Here is a 15,253-nt window from a genome sequence, read left to right on the forward strand (position 1 = left end):
TGTGCGTGGTATGCATCAGCTAATTTGATGTGGCTGTGATTCCTGTCCAGTCAGTTTCCATATAAAGTACATTCTTGCAGGACTGTATTGTGTTGGAAGCTTACAGAGGACAGCACAGCTAGTGCAGGTGTTGAATGCTAGTAACTGTAGGTTAACCCTAATAATTGAACCCTAATAATTAGTCTGACTATCCTAGATTGCTTTAAAAAACAGACAGACATCTGGTTGGTTGCAAGCATTGTTTTTTGCATAATATAACAGAAAGAATATGCATGGCCAACTCCTGTTTGTTGCCGTAACTAAATAGGCAACATCTGTGCCTACCTGGTAGATGTGAGCACCATGTCACATCCAAAACCTCACAGCCAAAATAACTATAAAAAAAAATCTAATTAAATTCCCTTTAAGCAAGTCAATTTTTATTAAGTTACTTTTATAAAGGCTAATCACTTAATACCTTAGGTTTCACTTTCCTTACAATTTCTGATTTTGAAGAGTTTGGCTAGGAAATCTATTTTCATTACTTGGTCTCACTTGATGCCAAATAACTGGAAGCACAACAGAGAAGCCACAGGGAACATTGTTCACTATTTGATCCAATGGGGAAAAAACTGCTCTCAGTGATGACATTTAGTACACGTTAAGATGTGACTTTTAGTTTATGCCAAATAAAGTCAAATGTACTCCCAGCAATGACTATATAAATGGATAGAATGCATCTAAAATATGTCGCCATTATTACATTTTTTTTAAATCCTTATAGCTTCTTATAGTGTAGATTACTTTGCAGTGCACAAAAGGTCATATCTGTGCTCAAGCAACACATACACACAAGCACCTAATTGTGCAAATAAAATATACTCACCTCTTCTTCTGGAGTCAGGGGTGATACAAGTTGTGTTTGCTGGGTCATTTGTAACAGTGGAAATGTTAGAGAGGCTGCAGTGCACTGGGATTCATCTATAGCCCCTCTAGAGTCTGCCTCCACGGTGTTAGGTTGTACTGTTGCTTGGTGCTGCAGTGTAAAAACACCAGGGAAAGAAGAGGGGGAAAGAGGACAGGTTTGTGCTGACCTAGGAGCAGAAACCCAGGGGACTAAAGAGTAACCTCTATGCACTGCAGTCTAAATCAACACATACACACAAAAGGTAAGCTTAGCAACCTTTAGAGGATTAGCTCAGGAGAGGTCTATAATATGCTATAGTAACATTTCTCAATTAATATTTGGGGCCTGGCCTGCTTCCCACTCTCTTTCATACGCAGAGGATAGATAACCATAAAACACACACTGTGTCCATCTGTGGCCTACCAGATGTTCATGGTCTACAACTGCTAATCTATCCACCCCAGTATTGTAATTAAACAACAGGTTAGGAGAACAAGTCAACTACACACATATTTATTATTTCCTTATGAAGTGGCTGCAATTTATATAACCTTTTCATTATTGAATGGGGTTGGTAGAATATATAAAAATAAAAATGTCATATGCTATGCAAATTGTTGCAATGTAATATTAATTTGAGAAATGTGAATTTATTTTAAGATCACATTTAAAAGCAGTACTTATGATCCTTAACTTACAAAAATACTCACTGAGCAATTATAAACAGGGTAATTCATATATAATGTCCCTAAAAGGTGCACTTACTGAACATAGGAAATCTATGCCAGGCGAAGTTGCTCTGTTAATAAAGTACAATGTAATTGCCTTTAAAAAGGTATGCTGTTCTCTTAGCATTCATATTCAACTGCAGAGCTATACTGATCATTGTTACAATTTGTAGGAACAGGCTATAGATGCAGTCACTTTGACACAGACAAATAAGTTTAAAAAAAATACATGTGTGCATAGAGTGGGGACTATACAATGACAAAATCCATGTACACAAAGCAGGATTATACATACCCTTTTGATGTCAGTGATGGCACTGACTGAGCTGGGGTATTTGAAGTAGTCAGCGAGCATGGAGATTAGATGGTCTGTAATGCTGGCAATCCTCTGCAGCTCCACATCTGGCTCAATTAGATAAGCCAGGGTTTCTGCCCCTTCCACCCTTTCCTCTAGAAGGCGCTCTTTGTTACACATTCGTACCAAGCAGGGAAGAGTCTAAAAAAGGAAAAAAAAAAAGAAAAAGTAGTGGTAAAATGTTGTTCTTTTACAGATTAAAAGGAAACTTTTGGTTACATTGCTTTTCAGATTTTTTTTTTGTCACAATGTTGTTGAAGTTGGATTCTGGAGGATCATTTGTAAGCGCATTAGTTATGACTGGATCATGGCTCTACTAATAAATTAGCAAAAACTGTCATTTATCATGACAATGGGTCATTTGCTAATGTGCAAAAGCGAATTGGAAATGCTGTTTTGTGACATTATTGCTTCTCTTTTTGCACAAATGCACCTGTTATACACAATGTAGGATGATGTGGCGCTTCACTAAGATTACAGCCTAATACGTGGAATGGAGAGTCCACCTCTCTCCAAAATACAATGTTATAAAATCATGGACCACGTACGTTTAAGCGCAGACTTTCAAAGACATAGAAGATGTTCAATATGGATATAGGCTCCTCCCACTTGATGATAAATGATTTTCCGTGTCTATAGGTGGGTATACCAGACCTATAACACACTCAAATGACACAAAACAGGGACAAATAATAGTGCAATATGTTCACAACTTAGTAATGATAGTCCCAAAAGAAGTCCCAAAGATAGATCTTCTATATTCATTCACTTTGTGCAGGGAACAGAAACGACACCAAACAAAAATTCTGTGTTGTTCATATCCAACTCCCCCAATGATGTTATGCTTACAAGAATGCAAATGGTATTGGGCATCTCGTACAATCAGAAAAACTCTCCTTCACATCCCATCTTAGAGCGAACTCCACCGATTGAGTGATGCAAAAAATAATAATAAAACACAATCTGGTGCATTAACTTTTAAAAAAACATGTTTATTGCATAACCAACATGTCATGCTTCACAGATTCAAACATGTATAAGAAGGTAATGTATATATTCGTACCAGATTTAGCTGTAGTCATGCGTGTATGATCAAACGTCAATTGTATCAGATGAACGTCCAGCAACAGAAACACAAATCAGCTTACATCCTACGCGTTTCGACTCAAAACAAGAGTCTTTCTCAAGGTAAGCTAATATCTCCTAAAGCCTCACCTTTTATACTCACTAAACCCCGGGGACTAGTGGTCACTTCTTTTGGGACTATCATTACTAAGTTGTGAACATATTGCACTATTATTTGTCCCTGTTTTGTGTCATTTGAGTGTGTTATAGGTCTGGTATACCCACCTATAGACACGGAAAATCATTTATCATCAAGTGGGAGGAGCCTATATCCATATTGAACATCTTCTATGTCTTTGAAAGTCTGCGCTTAAACGTACGTGGTCCATGATTTTATAACAAATGCACCTGTGTTTACAGGGAAGCAAATGAATTTGCGGGCCAAGATTGTGAAGTCTGCAATGATATCCACTGTCTGATGAGAGAAATTGTGTGCATAGATGCAATTACTTGCCAAGTATCATGCGTCTACTTTTGCACTTAAGTGGAAATAGAAGATTTAATTTTGCACGACAGGATTATTAAAAATGAGCTTTAGAAAAATGTAAGCATATTTAGGGAGGCATTTCCGGTTGAACAGGTAGGTGCAAAGTCTTTTCTGCCCTTGAATTCTCTGGCTGGTAAGTGGTACCAGAAGCACAAAGTCATCCCTGTACTTAATGTGATGGATTTTGCCCCTTCCAGTCACACTTTTGTGCACAGATTACAAAACTGTTTCCAAAGTCTGAGAAGTAATTGTGCACCTTCAAAGCTCTTGGTGGACACTTGATGCAAGTGAGTGCCTGCATTTTTTTTTGCAATTCATAAATGTCCTTTAGTCCTCTTTTTAAATAAACACATTTAATATATCTAGCATAGTTAAATGGATAAACCCAATCATTGTAAAACTTTTGGGCAAACCCCCTCCTATCCCTTACAAAGACAAAAACAAGAATGTTTCTCTAAGTTACCTAAAGTTTTAGAGTTACTTACCCCTGATGTATCGCACACAATTTACTGTTCAGGTCACTGCTATTGTAGAGTTTTGAAAGCAAACACAGTTGTACAGGACGTTGGGGAGCAGCCAACTGAACAAAACTCAGACTGATATTCAGCCAGTTAAACTCCATTTATTAGCTCTGTGCAAGATGGAAATACAAGCCAATGCAGCCAGACTACAGGTAGCTTGGCGATGTCTCAAGAGAGACACCGAATGCATGTAACGGCCGACTATAGTTGTACTTTATTGTCACAATATGCAGTGTTATCGCTGTGGGTTGCCCTTCACCCACTATGACTGCAAGTTGTTAAGAACAAAGCCAGAAGACAGCTACTGGCACTCACAGAAGTGTCTGCAAAACGTTTTTCTGAGATCACAACAAAAACACGGACACATTTCGTGGACAAATGTTAGCTTTATTGAGGATATCATTTAAAGATGAAATATCGGTACATTTTCCATTTACATTTACCTTTTTTGCACAGACTTGAGGCATCAACATAGAAAAACGTACTTGATAAGAGATAACTATCATTATTTTAATTTTCATGACTTACTTTTAACACAATGCAGTTGTCATCTGTTCGAATAGAGCCTGCTCGACACATGTATGTTAGGCTGGAAGAAAAAGAGGAGTGATTTCTCTCACTATTCACTACAGAGAACAAGCAGTACAGGCATCAAACTAGGATGAAGCCCACTCTGCTCTGTTTCATCCCAATAACATCTTAAGAAGTAATCCCCCATGAAGAGCAGGCTTTTAAGAATTGAGGATTGAGACTGTACCCAACAGTTCAGTTTTAAACTGAAACCATGTTACCTTTTAATTACATTTCTGTGGTTTATTAATGTGTACTATTAGACATATTAGTATTCATAGTAATTGGTAATACCCAATGAAAGATCGTGATAAATCACCTGAAATAGCATGGAGACCTATGTGAAGAGCCCCCATAAGATATACTACAATATTTAATGAATGCCATTTCTGCCCTTCACCTACATCAAATTTCCCATATCTTTTTTCTTCTCCAAAAATGTACACACTGTATGCCTCTATTTCCCCTTTCTATATAGGTATTGTAGAAATCCAATATAATATATTTCAGCTAGTTACCCACTGGCATTAGGACAATTCTAGAGAGATCACCTATGAAAACACCATCATAATTACATAGTAACCAGTTCTTGCACTTGTAGCTGATGGGGTTAATGGATGGCACTTCATAGATCCCCATGCGTTTACTTGCAGTGAACAAAAAATAAATGAAGCAAGCAACATCTAAACGAACCTGTCACGCCACTGACACTCCCAACAACAGAAACAAATACATGTGGGGGTCATTGGATCTAATACTTTTCATTCTCATTCTGCTTTTACCAGCATTAAAAACACCAGTAAAATCATGACTTGTACTGTCAGTAGATAAGTAACTGGCCTTACATTGTCACATTACTTTACTAGAGGCCCAAATCAAAATTTCCTTTAAAATGAAATGCATCATAAACATGATTATAAAGAACCTCTAAGATCTAAAACACAAGCAGCTTTAAATAAAAGTGCTACTTCTTACATTTATAGATGCGATTACGCAGACTTACAGCTTAACAGAATGTAAAATATTTCCATTAAAGTTAAGTGGGTGGGAGGTTTTCTTTTTGTCCTATGAACAGAAGCCTTCTAGTTTTAAAGAGCAAGTAAATTCACATCTAGACATAAAAGTCTGTGTTTTGAGCTAAAAAATAAACGTATATGTCTTGGCCGAATCATGCACCAGAGCCTTAATGATTTGCTTTGAGTCACCTCAGTAACAGAAAATTTCTTTACAGACTGGAAGACATTGACAAATTAGAACCAGACAAAGGTAATAGATTAGGGGAGAAAATTAAATTAAACTTTATGGTTTAAAAAAGATGCTGTAGAAAATCAAGGCTAGAAAGTATAACTTTATTTCATTCTACATAATTGTTCTTTATAACTATAGAAGAATACACATGGTGGGTCCCTCTTAGCCTGAAATGACTGATAACAGGACAATCATTTGCAATTGTAAATTAATGTGAATCATTTCAGTTTCTGTCTTGGGTGGGGTAAGTATTTCTGCAGTGGAGATAAAACTGCTATTTCCTGTACATTGAAACATTTATGATTTTAGATGAATGTGAGGCCAAAGTACTGAATATTACCTATATCTCATTAATGACATATTTGCTTTACAGCTTTGTAATAATAGAATGGTTTGTGTTCTACCCACCAATCACAGCAAGCATGACTATTAGAACAATACATTTACAGTAAATTAAAGTAGTATAAAGGTTAGTATATGTTTGCAAACCCTTTGCACCTATTGACTGTGTCAAGTTTGTCAACTATTGCGTTTTGGTTTGAGATGCTTTGGGAGGGTGGGAGTGCTGGCTAATGAACCTGTACTCTTATGAAGTCATTCTAATGTTACGTCATTGATAAAGATTTCAATTAATAGCTGCAAATCTTTCCTCGGATTACCTGGTGTTGATGCGGATTGTTAACTACTCCAACGTATTTTCTTTTTCAAGATATTCCAAATTCCTGCATTTGCTACACCCAGCTTCTGCACTATGGTCCTGACAGTACTAATTTATTTTAGATTTCAAATTGTTTACTTTTCTTAAGTAAGTAGCAAAAATTAGCAATTTTGACCTTATTGTTTAATTATGGAAGGCACTGTAAAAATGTTACAGGATTCTTTTTCATACTTGATCAACATGCTAGTTTCTATTTAGAAGGCTTTTAAGTTTGTTGCTCAAATGTTAAAGTTCTCTCCAACAGGTACATAAGTGAAAAGTTTAAAACTACTACAAATTCAGTTCCTCCGCAGCATTGTGTCTTTAATAAATACATTTTCCACAGGTTACACACACACACACACACACACACACACACACACTTATGTATATTGTTTGTATTTACCATTTAGCAGCTGTTAGTTGCATTTCAATAGGTTTGTCACGTTGCAACATCTTTACAAATATTTGTGGTAACAGTTCCCCATCAACCAATACTGCAAAAAAAGGTAAGGGTTAAAATTATAAATGGTAACATTTGTAGTCAGTTCATACTAATTTAAGATATCTATTATTTAATAGTGGTTTGAGCTCCAGTTTTCAAATTCCTTTCTTTTGTTTTATGTTTTTGTTTTTTAAAATATCTTGACTTCTGCTATACAGTGGTTTGCATGACTTCCATCTGGCTTGAGAGAGTTAATAAATGTTACATATAGGAAATGTATTCTAATTATTTGATTAAACTAGATAGCAACTCTGTTAGAGCAGCAGTCGCCATAAATGCAGAGCATTTTTCCAGCACTAATTATGATGCAAAATGGAATCAATAATTCCTATTCTACCCTAGTGATAATGGTTCTCTTGATAAACTGTGAGAGAAAGAGATACCATTTATACTAAAGCAGAGCTATCATGATAGAAAGATGTTTATATATATATATATATATATATATATATATATATATATATATATACACACACATCTTATATATATATATATATATATGTGTGTGTGTGTGTATGTGTGTATAGGTTGGTAAGAAGTAGATGTGTTGAGATATATAGTTTTATGCGTAAATGTATCAATTTGGGAGTTAAATATATAAAAAAGTTTAAATGTAGCTAAGTAAACTAGCTTGTATGGAGAGGTATATTTGTGTTAAATTGCTAGACTTAATCATTGCAAGACATAAAGCACAGGTGGATAGAATCTTTGACACATTGCTAAACAACTGTGTAAATAAAACAAAATCAGGTTTATCAATTGCAACCAGCTAAAAATAGGCAACAGGGCTATTTATACATCAAAGGTCCATCAGTGAAGAAAAGAGATATCCTACGTTTATGGTTCCTAGTCAGGTGAAGATGAAATTGCTTCAAGAACAATTTGGACAAATATTTAGGCCAAATTAAAGTGAACTGATACAGACATTTCATGTGTATTCCTCTTTGTCACATCAGGACAAATTATTTCATGGACAGCTGGACAATCATTATACTGAAACTTAGTTACATCAAAGACAGCTTTTTTTACGACACCGCTCTTCCTTCCCTTGGGCCGTATTGTTTTACGACACTGAAAATATAGTTTAGTGAGATTTGTGGTAAAAGAAAAGAATATAGAGACAAATGATGGGAAAAGTTTCAGTAATGTAGTGGAGTAGGGGGAGGTATGATATATAAATTTGTGACAGTTAAGTTAGTTCAGTATGTAAGGAGATGGAGAAGGAAAGACACTAAGTGAAGTGCAGGAGGAGATGAGTCAGTTGGAGTGAAGACAAGAAAGTAGGATCCTATTAGGATATCAACTAACAGGTAGCTATACCTTTTATTTTCTTACAAGGATATAATATGCATATTAATTATTAAGTGTTTTGTCAAATAGTCTTATGTTTTGTTATCTAGTTAAGGAAGTATAATTAGAAGACTTCTTATGATTGTGCTTTTCATATTTTGTAGTCTGTATAACGTAAATAAATATTAGTAAAATAGAGTTTCCATGTCAAATTACCTTTTTGAAATCATTCAAAACTATAGATATATAGCAAAACTGCATACAAATATATTTATGTCAGATTGCCAAGGTTTGGACAAAATTCCACATAGACAATGAGCCAAGATTATATATCGGTGTACATAGCATATTTATTATTGCATTAATATATTTCTTGAACTGTAGTAAAATAGATCCCCTTTTTAAAACACATGAGCCAGTCATACGCACATACGTTTAAATATAGATGGGTGGGCTCGGTTTCCTTAAAACTAAGTCCTCCCGAACTTAGGGGATCCGAGCACCAAGCCGAGCCGGCTCGGTACTTTCGCACTTTTTCAGATTCCAAAACGAAGCAAAACATCATCGTGACGTCATGGGATCTCAGATCTTGCGAGTTTTGGAATATATAATTATCACCCTCCACGGAGATCTAGCGCCATTTGAGAGAGAGATACAGAAGTGGTAGGATAGAGTGTAGAGCATTTGGGCAGGCAAACGTACAGAAGTGAAAGAGGAGGGTGGTAGAAGAGTTCAACAACGCTCCATTGCTAATTGTCAGGCTTGAAGGCTTTTTTCAGAATCTGTACCAAAAAGTGTAGGGTGTTATATACACCCAAAGACAAGAGCTGCGTTACTAATTTCGTCATTGCTGAAATGCAAATATACAAGTCCTTGCAGGCTTTTTTTTCTGAATTTGCAGGAAATTCAGAAGTGTTATATAGGTAACAGACAAAGAGGAGTGCTCCATTGCTAAGAGTCATTGCTGAAATAGAGATTATAGGGCTGGCTGGCTTGGTCTAAATCTGCAGTTACATTTTACTGTACCATAGCTTACTCAGAAATAGGAGAGATGGCAGGGTACCGTGCTGAAACAGAAATTGTAATAATAGGGCTGTCAGTGTTCTTAAAAGTCGCCAGTGACATTCTACTGTGCCATAGCTCATACAGAAACAGGAGGGGTGACATCGTTGGTGTCACTCTCCAGTCTCAGTCATGATGATACTAATCCCTCTACCTCATGTGCTAAGGCCTAAGTTCAAGTGCATAGTGGTTTTAAATCAGGGAAACAAAAATGTAAATAAAAAGCTTGTACCCTTTTAAAGAAAAGAAAACCTCTCTAAAAAAGGTGAAAGTTTACTGGTAGAAAAACATAAAATTGCCAAGATACCATTCTACCCAAAATATTACCAGGCATAGCAGCATCAGGTAGCTCCCTTCTCTTAGCTAGATTTCAGCACCCGCAATCTACACTGTCATCATATTCACCCTCATCATTGTGTACATCTTCCTTAAACAATACTAATTCATCCCCGCTGGAATACACCATCACAAAAGTCTGTGTACTTTGATGTAATTGCCAATAATGGCCTTCCTCATGGAATTTGTAGTTCATTGTATGGCAGAGCTGTCACAAGTTTTGGCCAATTCTTTTAGAGCAGAGCAAATGTCAAAATGTTGTGCTGACTCATCTACTGGGTGTCTTGGGAAGGCTAAGTTTTTCCTGAGAAGCAGTTGCCAGAGAAACTGAAGGAGGCGATGTCATTACAAGATGTTGATAGCTCTTGGATCCTGACAAAGCAAATTAAATCCTAGATCTACAATTACAATATAGTTAGCGAATTTGCTTAGTTTAATTTCATCCTTCAATTTATCTAGCTGTTTCTCAAATAGTATAAATAAGGCAATTACTTGACTCAAGCTAAGGGGTTTTTGCACTCTCTTCACAGGTGACTACTTTGCTGTGCTAAAGTACATTCCCCTCAAATTCTAGTCTTCTTGCAGCTGCTGCATTCTACTACATGCAAAATTTTTCGGGACACAGACAGCATCTCCTGCATGTCATTTTTAAAAAAGTTCTGTAACACCAAGTTGATTGTGTGAGCAAAACAGGAAATGTTATGGAATTCCCCCGCTGTAATGCTCTAACAATATTGGAGGCGTTACCAGAAATCACATATCCTCAGGAGAGTCCAAGCAGGATTTAGCCATGTTGCAATGACATCCCTTAGTTTTTGTAACAGATTGTAAGCTGTATGCCTCTTAGTGAAGCTGCTGATACACAAAGAAGCCTACTTCTCAAAAATGTGATGTACCTGGGTACATGCTGCTGCTGTTCCTGCTGGTGAAGGCGAATCACCAACCCAGTGTGCTGTCACTGTCATATAATCTTTAGTTTGCCCAATTCCGCTTGTCCCCATATCTGTGGTTAAGTGTACAGTGGGTAGAAATGCATTTTGTAGCCTAATAATTACATTTTTACAAACTTTCTGGTAGAGGTGAGAAATAGCTTTTCTAGTAAAATGGTGTTGTGATGGAATTTGGCAATAGGGACAGTAACGGTCTAAAAGCAGCTGCATTAATAGTGGATATTGGATGCAGATTTAATACTAGCATAGTCTGTCTGGTGTCTGTCATAGTCTGGTGTCTGTGATCCGCTTTGCGACTGGGTGACAGCTTTCTTACTTTCTTCCTCTAGCAAAGGAATGTTTAACAGTCAATTGTTGTAAACTACTAGTAGTATTCTTGTGGGTTGAAGATCGACCCCCAGCCGCAGCCGCAGCAGCAGCGGCGGGACTAACACTCAATAATTCTTCAAAGGAATCATGGTTAGTGGAGGAGTCATCTAGCCTTAGCAACTTGGATGCAGGACTAACTCTCATCACTTGTGAGGTTATTGATGAAGAAGGTGTTGGGGTGTAGATTGCAGGTGCTGGGATCTAGATGAGAGAAGGGAGGTAGATGATGCTGGACTGCTTGTTATTTTTTTAACATAAGTTTCTGATTTTCCCAACAGCTTTCCATGAACTTGCTTCAAATGCCGTAACATGGATGAGGATCCTAGATGGTTAAGGTCCCTACCTCTACTGAGTGTGGCTTTACAAACCCTACAATTGGCTAGACAACTGTTGTCAGGATTTGTGTAAAAATAATTCCACGCATAAGAGGTGGATTTTTGGTCTTATGGCCAGGCATGACAATGGCCTTTTTCTTATCACTGGCAAGAACTGCTGCAATCTTTGTTTGAAAGTGTATGAAAATAATATTGTGACCTGTGAGGTGACTTCAAATTAGTGTTAGTGAGGTTAATTATAATGTAGGATCAAAAAAGAGCAAAATTATGTGATTTTAGCATATTTTAGCAATTTTCCTAAAAAAAATACAGATCCAAAACAAAAACACACAAGGGTGGTTTTCCCAAAACCAAAACACGAAGCTAATCCAGATCCAAAACAAAAACCAAAACCACTTCACAGGGGAGGGAGAGAGGGAGAGATGTGTGGCAGCACAGTGGCATAGTGGTTAGCACTTCTGCCTTACAGCACTGGGGTCATGAGTTCAATTCCCGACAATGGCCTTATCTGTGAGGAGTTTGTATGTTCTCCCCGTGTTTGTGTGGGTTTCCTCCGTGTGCTCCGGTTTCCTCCCACACTCCAAAAACATACTGGTAGGTTAATTGACTGCTATCAAATATTGACCCTAGGCTCTCTCTGTGTGAGTGTGTGTGTGTATATTAGGGAATTTAGACTGTAAGCCCCAATGGGGCAGGGACTGATGTGAGTGAGTTCTCCGTAGAGCGCTGCGGAATTAGTGGCGCTATATAAATAAATGATGATGATATATATAATCTATCTATCTATATCTACATACATCTATATCTATATATAGATTATGTTTACAAATATCACCTCCATTATATTAATTGCAGGGGGCTCTGGGAGCTTAGGATGCGGTTTATCTTTTTTCAATTGGGCAGCATTACTAAAAAGTGATGTGGAAGCTAATTGGGTGCAAAATTTGGTGAGAAAAATAATAATCCGTAATGATCGAATTTATGTAGGATTCCCAAAAGATACTTTTTTTCATTTGTAATATTGAATTTATTCATGATGGGCAAATTGGTGGGACAGTGAGTAACACTGATGTCTCAGAGCACTGGGGCAATGGGCATAATTTCAATCAGGGCACTATCTGTGTGGAATTTTTATATTCTTCCATGTTCATGTGTGTTGCCTCTGTATGCTCTTATGGCTTTGGATAAAAACGACCCTAGTGTGTATGTGTGTAGTAGAGAATTTGGATCGTAATCTACACTGGGGCAGGGCCTGGTGTTAGTGATAAAACTGCATAATAAGTTGGCACTTTATAAATAAGGATAGCAATAATAACAGTAATAATAATAAATCGTCATAAATTTACTCAAACATATTTTTTGCTTAATTGCCTAGTATTGAGAAATGCATACCCGAACAAAGTTTGTGCTATCCCTACAGTTTATGGGGAATTCTTCCCCTTTCACCACTTTCTCCGACCATCTCACTTGAAGCCACAAGATTGAAGTTTGTTAAATACATGGAAGAAGAGCAAGAACCAAATAAGGAACATGACTATATAGCTGTTGTAGGATGCATCATAAAGAAAAAATGTAAAATGCAGGTCATAGTGTGCGCGGACAGCGCGCTACAATATCAGAAATAAAAGGGAAATTTAACTTACCATTTACAAGAGTCATGGATACCTGTGGATTGTCAAATGCTAAAACTGAAAAGCACTTTAATGCTTGCATGCGAACCTAGGAAGAAAAGAAAAAACATGTAATTTGGGACTTGTACAGCGCTACAGATCTTTGTGCCGCTATATGAATAGATAACAGCAGCCCTCGACAATCGGGCACCAGCTACTTTTTCTTCTCTGTGTGACCACAATCTCAGCTATGCACACTAAAGATATGCAATGCTTTCAAAAACACTCCAGTACAGTAAACCAGTATTAGTGAAACCCTGGCGTCTTTCATGCCCTCCTGCAAAAATACTGCTACCTACCATTACTACCGAAAGGCCCTAGACACTGCCAAACAAATCGTTCCAATCTCTCAATCGTTCCAATCTCTTTAAATTTGTCCCTTGCACAGTCGGATATTGGCCAAACCCACTGCTAAAAGATGAGGACTGTACTGCAACCAATTAATCAGAGTTACTACGCGCTGAATGATATAATCTACCAATGAATGAAGAACTGATCCTTGAAAAAAAAAAAAAAGTTATTCTAAGCCTTTCAATGACCTTTATCAGAGAAGCATCAGATTTAGATCACTTATTTCTAAGTCCAGCAGCGCTAAAAGTCATTTCAAAGGCAATGAACTTAGTCTCGCAAAAATACTTGCGCACCAAAAATATATATAGTGAGTGAATATTAAATGATGACTTCAATCCCAAGCAACTTGACTCTGTCTTTAATTAATGGATGGCTCGTCCAAATCCCTGAACCAGCCCAGGACCCAACCAGACATGTACTTTCAATTTTATACCTCATCTTTCCTATAGAGCAAATACAATCAATGAAGTTTTGATGGTACTAAATGGCTGTAACCAATCACTACAAATCACAGCAATTACTGAGAAAAATTTAATCAGGTAAATATAGGCTGCTGTGTGACCCATTGAAATTTTAGGGGAAATGGGAAGTGCGGCAATGTAACTACAAACGACATTCATTCTATGAAGCAGTGAAATCTTAGCGAGAGGATGTTTCACAAGGTTGACCACATGTGCAACTATGCATTCTTCTTGGCACAACTTTATACGTCGGTATATTCACTCCTTAGTGTAACCCAAAGTAGTTATTCCCCGCTACAGTAATTTTTATTATGTTCACTACTTGTAACAAACAATCTTCTGAAAACGCAATGATTAAAAGTGATTGACTTACTTTATAAGACACAGATGTTAGCAAGTGAGCAATATTTTGGACCACACCATGGTTAAACAAAATTGTCTGATGATCCGGAGCCTGCAACAAACACAAGGCAGATTCCAATACAACGTACTTGATTAATAGTTATTTCTTATTAAATAGAAACACAAGCGAAATGAATTATACAGACACTAGCAGCTATCACAATCCAAACCAATCTAGCTTTAAGGTGATCATTTTCAAATTGAAAAAAAAATAAAAAATGGTATAAAGTATAAAGGAAATTACTTTGCAGCAGTGAGCGAAGATCTGGCAGATGTACTCCTGAGAGTATAGAGATCGGCTGAGCAACAACATTAGGTGTGGGATTACAGTAGCATCCTAGAGTTATAGAAAACAGTAAAAGAGGCATTGGTGAAAGATATGAATATGTGCAACACTTGCATTAAATAAAGAACAAAAACAGTGTCGCAATGCTTACTGTAGAGCTGTATGATAAACAGAAGAAAAGACAATGGATAATTCCTTTACTTAACAGCCAACTGGGGTAATGGTAACCTGCCTCTTCACAGGAAAAAAAAAAAAGATTGAACAGACTGCCTAACACCTGCCCAGATTGGGCGCCACATACATTGAGGTTGGTCATACTCTGCAGCCCATACAGGTGGAGGCATTGAGCCAAATAGGTGTAAAACACAAGCAAAATTAGCATATATGGCATGGAGTCAACCAAAGTCTGGAATTGTGCAGGAGGGATGCAGCACCATTCTTCCATAAAAAAGTCACTCAACCAATGCTGGTTGGTGGTATAAAATTCAGGCATCATTCCAGAATGTCCCATAAATTCTTGATGGGGTTCAGATATAGTGACTGCGAAAGCCATGACATATAGACAGTGGCGAACCAGCCAGGGTGTCAGGTGGGCCACTGATGAAATGGGCCCCCTTTC

General features: G+C 37.2%; 1 protein-coding gene across 7 annotated transcripts in view; it reads right to left on the reverse strand.

Moving 5' to 3' along the window:
* ARMC8 (armadillo repeat containing 8) overlaps positions 1-15,253 on the reverse strand; it is a 106,334-nt gene that overhangs the window by 70,289 nt on the left and 20,792 nt on the right. For 5 of the 7 annotated variants that reach the window (XR_012678268.1, XM_075180064.1, XM_075180066.1 and 2 more), the window contains exons 6-12: positions 14,593-14,685; positions 14,320-14,400; positions 13,108-13,183; positions 7,024-7,114; positions 4,631-4,691; positions 1,910-2,110; positions 866-1,015 (exon numbers count right to left, since the gene is read on the reverse strand). Coding sequence is in view for 6 of the 7 variants with exons in the window: in XM_075180064.1 (XP_075036165.1) it covers positions 866-1,015; positions 1,910-2,110; positions 4,631-4,691; positions 7,024-7,114; positions 13,108-13,183; positions 14,320-14,400; positions 14,593-14,685 (753 nt within the window). In the remaining variant the exon portion in view is untranslated. The remainder of the gene's footprint in view (positions 1-865; positions 1,016-1,909; positions 2,111-4,630; positions 4,692-7,023; positions 7,115-13,107; positions 13,184-14,319; positions 14,401-14,592; positions 14,686-15,253) is intronic. The other 2 variants (XM_075180067.1, XM_075180068.1) reach the window with 1 other exon arrangement.

The sequence above is a fragment of the Mixophyes fleayi genome, chromosome 7, assembly GCF_038048845.1.
Source record: "Mixophyes fleayi isolate aMixFle1 chromosome 7, aMixFle1.hap1, whole genome shotgun sequence".
Taxonomy (NCBI): domain Eukaryota; kingdom Metazoa; phylum Chordata; class Amphibia; order Anura; family Limnodynastidae; genus Mixophyes; species Mixophyes fleayi.